Source organism: Haliotis rufescens, unplaced genomic scaffold (genome assembly GCF_023055435.1).
Source record: "Haliotis rufescens isolate VD_foot unplaced genomic scaffold, xgHalRufe1.0.p SCAF_10, whole genome shotgun sequence".
NCBI lineage: Eukaryota > Metazoa > Mollusca > Gastropoda > Lepetellida > Haliotidae > Haliotis > Haliotis rufescens.
In genome coordinates this window covers 37,421,465-37,427,387 of record NW_025963780.1, presented here as the reverse complement: position 1 = coordinate 37,427,387, position 5,923 = coordinate 37,421,465, and the positions used below count along the sequence as shown (strand labels likewise).

The following is a 5,923-nucleotide window of genomic DNA, read 5'->3' as shown; positions in this document are numbered from 1 at the left end:
TACCAATAACAGAATATCTGGAAGGTTTCGATAATAAAGCACAATACCGTAGTGTATATAACGTTATTATTTTATTCGAAGAGCTATCGTCTCTTGAGTGTATCTTTTAATTATATAAACAAACAATGATAGCAATATCATATTTTAAACAAGATCACAAACAGATTACTCCCAGCCACGTGATCTATTAGACGCTGAGCTATAAATAGCCCTAAACACGGAAACTATATAACATAAACAAGATCATCGTATTCTGGTTCTGAACAGGTAGCGTATCTAACTGATTTAGTCTCATTATACATTTTCTCAGGACATTCTCACACTTATCCAGAAAAAATACATTTCTCTCGTTGAATATGTCAAAGATCTAGCCAGTAACCAGGAATTGATCGTGTTTGTATTCAGTCAGTATTCCCAGGAATGCGTTGCTGTGCACGCACATTTTTTTTTATCCCATCAAAGATGTAGATCTATATGGATCTATATACGTCTTTGGACCCCTGTATCCCACTTCGGCCGTGTAGGATACACCATCGGCCTATAAAAAAATATTTGGGATGTGTATGTGCCGTCACCAACATGTTTTCTGATATGCATAACGGGTTAATGCTCCAAGAAAGTCTCCGCCCTTAGGAGTACTTGGACCGATTAAGGTTCTGGGATGGACTGTCTTTTTCGTTTGTTTGTTTGGAATGGTCACGTCAGCCGGAATGGGGTTACATTTTAATATTGCTGACTGGTTTTCGTCTTGGGAGAAATGTGAGCATGCATTCACGTTTCTCCCAAAGAAACAAGCAAACAGACTCACAGTTTAAGATAAATACACACACACACACACACACACACACACACACACACACACACACACACACACACACATATATAGTGAAATAACAATGTGTAATCACACATATTAAAAAACCCAAAGAAACACAAAAAATAAAATATATATTTATATATATTCATTTTTTATAAGGTCACAATATAGTTGTAAGTAGAAATGCTCGTCCACCTGATTTACATATACGACTGATGGACTGACTGAATATTGAAATGATAATATAGACCGTGTATAGATCAACAATGTTGATAAAAATATGTGTGAATGCAGAGATGAATTGCGTGCTTACACATGTGCATATAGGGACACTGATAGTGTTTATGTGGATAAAAATATGTGAATATTGTCTGTTTATGTGATCAATTATTGTTAGTTTTCATCATTCTTTTTTCTGTATGTATCATGTACATGGTGTCAACGAAATCTTGTGTCGTTTAAGCCAGTTTGGTGGCCATTTGGCGCCGTGCCGGTTTTGTCAGATCCATTTATAGCATACAGTTTAGTGAATTTCGCACTCTGAATGTACTTATTTGTATTATTATACGGACAGTGTGAAACACTGCATATGTGAATATTGCACTTTATCGTTTCTAAATTATTCGATATTTTTCATCCATGAATTCAATTTATTGTATCTAAAGCATATTCTGCTTCAAGACCCTGATAAGGAACTCTTTGTCCTTGAATTTAAAACTTTGTATTAATTGTGCTTCCTGGCCCGCTTTGGTTAAAAGTCACGTGGAGACCGAGATTATTTAGAGATTTGTTTGTTTCACGAATTGTTTCACATACATGTATATAGTTTGTCGTTCATGGTCTACGTTTTCAAAGTAACACCATCCCCCCGATTATCCGGTTTTCACCCGTACCGCTCTTGACTAAGGTTATTGATACCCACAACCAATCTGCATGTAAGACCAGATGACACTGTAATCATTGGACGCCCTGACCCGTGAAAATCCGGGGTAGAATAGGTCTCCAGCAACACATACTTGTCGTAAAAGGCGTCTATGCTTGTCGTAAGAGGCGACTAACGGGATCGGGTGGTCAGGGTCGCTGACTTGGTTGATACATGTCATCGTATCCCAATTGCGCGGATAGATGCTCATGATGTCAATCACTGGACTGTCTGACCCAGACTCGATTATTTACAGACTGCCGTCATATAGCTGGAATAATGCCGAGTGCGGCGTTAAACAACAAACAAACATTAGACGACCTATGATGTAGGCGACTTTGGTAGTATTGGCACATTCGTGTAAGATAAGTAAATATCTATATCATATCATCCTAAGTTATTCAGTGTATTATGTCTACATTCTGTGATGATAAATACAATGGACCCAATAGCTATGCTAAAATGGATTGGACGTCTATTTTTAGCGTCTTTCCATTCTAATGGGGCAGAAAACCAAGAAAGGGATCGTATGGGCCCAGGGTATATATAGCAAAATAGAATCGAGATGTGTATATGACATGCTTGAAGCTATGTCTATCACAATAGAATCGAGATATTTATATGACACGATCGAAGGTATATATATAATGAATCGGGATATGTGTATCACATGTTTGTAGCAATGTATATCAAAATAGAATCGACCTATGTGTATCACATGCTTGTAGCAATGTATATCAAAATAGAATCGAGCTATTTATTTGATGTGGTTATAGATATTATGACTTGTTCTCGTCGGTGTATGGGTGAAGCAGTGGCGAGGTGACGTTAAATCATGACTGACTCTCAAATTCTCGTGGATAATAAAATCGAGGATGATGTCATATTAATGTGTTTATTTTGTTCAGGTTCAATGGCGTCGCTGGCGGAGCAACTAAGAAACTGCAAGTTAAAGAAAGTAACAGAACCCATTAAAGATTTCTCCAGTCCCAAAACAGCCGGCTACATTAGTCAAGAGGAGATAACTCTCTACCAAAACTCTGTCCTTGATGTTAATACTGAGAAATGGATGCACATTCTTAAAGAGCTGACCTTTCCGACAGAGTTATGTCCCTTGAAAATCGAAGAAGCGAGACTCTTTGTACAAATATTTGAAGACTGCTACAGGAATCTTGATTCTGAACAAATCTGTGACGTCAACTGGAGAGATACGTTAACGTCAGACGGAAAAATAATAATTGAAGACGTCACTCAGCGTTTGGAATCGGTCATGAACAAATTTACAGCAAGAGATGGTTTTGCTTTTGTGAAGACGTCAAGCAGGAGCGCCAAGGATGCGCCGATGGTCCAACGTCGATTCAAAGATGTGTATCACAAGTATTTAATGGAATTACCAGAAGACAAACAGAAAAATGAAAATATCCAAATTACGTGCCTTCTCAAAGCTGGATTTGAAGGCCTCAAAGTTAAAACTGCTGAAGAAGTGGTTGATATGATCTTGAGGAGTGAACGTATCTACCAAGATATGTTGCTAGCTCTGGAAATCAAAGGCAGATTTGAAGAGAACTTTGTCGTGAGGAAATTCGTTGATATTGATGTTGATATGGAGTTTAGGGGTTTTGTGTTCGGGGGAGAGCTTGTAGCCTTGTCGCAGTACAACTATCTGATTTTCTCGCAGAGGCTCCTAGACACGAGGGACCATCTCAAGGATATTCTTTGCAAATATTTTAATGACAAGGTACGGCCGATGATGAAAGAAGGGGAATTTCCAACAGCATACATAATCGATTTTGCAGTTTGTGAAAACGGTAAGCACACACATATACAAACACTGTTCGGCCTTGCATTATCGGTTCATGTCCGGATCAACCTATTGTGAGATAGAATACCGGATTCCCAATATTATGCTAAGCGCCCACGGTCTGTGTCACTTTCGGTGTGCCTCCCACGTGATGACGAAACGCCGTGATATAATTGTTATATTGTTCAATGCAGCGTTGATATTACATGACATCGAACAGTGTTGTCGAACGGTGTATTAGAGCCCAAGGGATGAATGAGGTTGAAATACTGGCAGGAGGATCAAAGCAACCACCAACAGATAATTTTAATTCTATGGGACGCAACTCTGCCAAGAGAATTGCGAATTTAGACCATTTGTCCATCCGTCATCGCTGGTTCAAACCGAACCACTGGCATCTATAGGGTTGTCACATTCTGTCTGTGGCGTGAGGTAATATGGGTGAAACATCGCTTTCAAGACTGCTTCCCTGATACAGCGACTTGGATACCCGTGAACATCCGGGTTAGAATAGGTCTTCAGCAAACCATGCTTGCCGTAAAACGACTATGCTTGTCGTAATAGGCGCTTAACGGGTGGTCAGGCTCGCTGACTTGGTTGGTGCGTGTCATATCCCAATTGCGTGGATCGATGCTCATGATGTCAATCACTGGATTGTCTGGTCCAGATTCGATAATTTACAGCTTATTTACGTCATATAGCTCGAATACTGCTGAGTGCGGCATTAAACAACAAAGAACAAAAACACACAAACACGTATATGGCGTTGTTGCGGCTTTTTATCATTATCCGGATAAATTACGGCTTAATAGAGCTTGTCCACTGAGAATGCTGCATTTTAACATGGATGCCCTAATCAGACCCAATATATATAAGGACTCCGAGACGGCCTGTCCTCTTTTTATTCCGTTAAACCGATGAACAACTAACAAGTACCATCGATTAACGTCTTTTGGTATGACGCGGCCAGTGCCAGGGGCAGCGGACAGAACCACCGATCGTTCGTTCAAGAAAGACGGTCTATCCATGACACCCAGGAGGCGGTCTCATTCTGTCAGTGAATCTAGTCGGGTGTATAAATAGTTTTTTTATTTTACCTTCATTACGATACTTGTTTCTGATTGGTTATTGAATGGACAGTTTTTCCCATGTACCCCGCTAACAGATAAGGTTTTACTTTCATATACCCCACTAGGAAATGCCGAATCTCTTACTTTTGCGAATACAGTAATATCATTCAATTATCTCACAAGTGAACACCTATCAAATGCAGTATAGCGGATCTAATCGAGAATATCCGATTGCAATGCAAGGGCGATAACTCTGGTCGTGTTTATATCATCCTTGAAACGGTTCGCGAGCAATGCTGACGAAGACATGTTAGATACATGGGCTACAATTATGCCGTTAAGTCCACACAGGCCCATCTGTCGTTGCTTAAATAGCTCTAGATTAATCCAAATGGCGAGTTTCAGAAATGCACTATCCTAATATATCTTGCGTAAAGATAATTTGGAAAGTGCATTTCTGACACTCATACTATATTAATTGATCTAGAAATCCACTGTACCAGACACTACACACCCACTAAAGTACAACATACTATGACTGTTTTCTGTGTTATCCAGGTGACAAGCTGTGGGTGATCGAGATTAACCCTTTCGCCGAGACGACGGACGGCGGCTTGTTCAGTTGGCAGCACGAGCGCCATCTGCTGGAGGGAAAAGAAGGATTTCAGTTCCGGATTGTGGAGCGACCTAAACCTGGGGCCAAGGCGATGTTACCCCAGAGCGTCAAGGCGTTGTTGAAATAGGGGGAGGGGTGTGGAACTGGGACAAAGGCGTTGTTACCCCAGAACGTCAAGGCGTTGTTGAAATAGGAGGAGGGGTGTGGAACTGGGGCCAAGGCGTTGTTGAAATAGAGGGAGGGGTGCGGAACTGGGACCAAGTCGTTGTTGAAATAGAGGGAGGGGTGTGGAACTGGGCCCAAGGCGTTGTTGAAATAGAGGGAGGGGTGTGGAACTGGGCCCAAGGCGTTGTTGAAATAGAGGGAGGGGTGTGGAACTGGGACCAAGGCTATGTTACCCCAGAGCGTCAAGGCGTTGTTGAAATAGGGGGGGGGGGGGGGGGGGGGGTAGGGGGTTGTAAAACTGGGACCAAGGCGTTGTTGAAATAGAGGGAGGGGTGTGGAACTTGGACCAAGGCTATGTTGCCCCAGAGCGTCAAGGCGTCGTTGAAATAGGGGGGGTTGTAAAACTGGGACCAAGGCGTTGTTGAAATAGAGGGAGGGGTGTGGAACTGGGCCCAAGGCGTTGTTGAAATAGAGGGAGGGGTGTGGAACTGGGACCAAGGCTATGTTACCCCAGAGCGTCAAGGCGTTGTTG

At 41.7% G+C, this 5,923-nt stretch overlaps 1 protein-coding gene across 1 annotated transcript; it reads left to right on the top strand.

The window, feature by feature from the left end:
- Positions 1-189: 189 nt before the first annotated feature.
- LOC124131076 (cell division cycle protein 123-like) lies at positions 190-5,649 on the top strand. Its single transcript, XM_046494165.2, has 3 exons — positions 190-267; positions 2,648-3,547; positions 5,169-5,649. Exons 2-3 carry the CDS (start codon positions 2,653-2,655, stop codon positions 5,351-5,353), a joined length of 1,080 nt encoding a protein of 359 aa, XP_046350121.2. The 5' UTR covers positions 190-267; positions 2,648-2,652; the 3' UTR covers positions 5,354-5,649.
- The last annotated feature ends 274 nt before the right edge of the window (positions 5,650-5,923 follow it).

Bases quoted from the DNA above. Each gene is read 5' to 3' on its own strand.
- LOC124131076 (XM_046494165.2), top strand. From the start codon at position 2,653: ATGGCGTCGCTGGCGGAGCAACTAAGAAACTGCAAGTTAAAGAAAGTA. The intron at 3,548-5,168 runs GTAAGCACACAC...TGTGTTATCCAG, and splicing joins TTTTGCAGTTTGTGAAAACG to GTGACAAGCTGTGGGTGATC.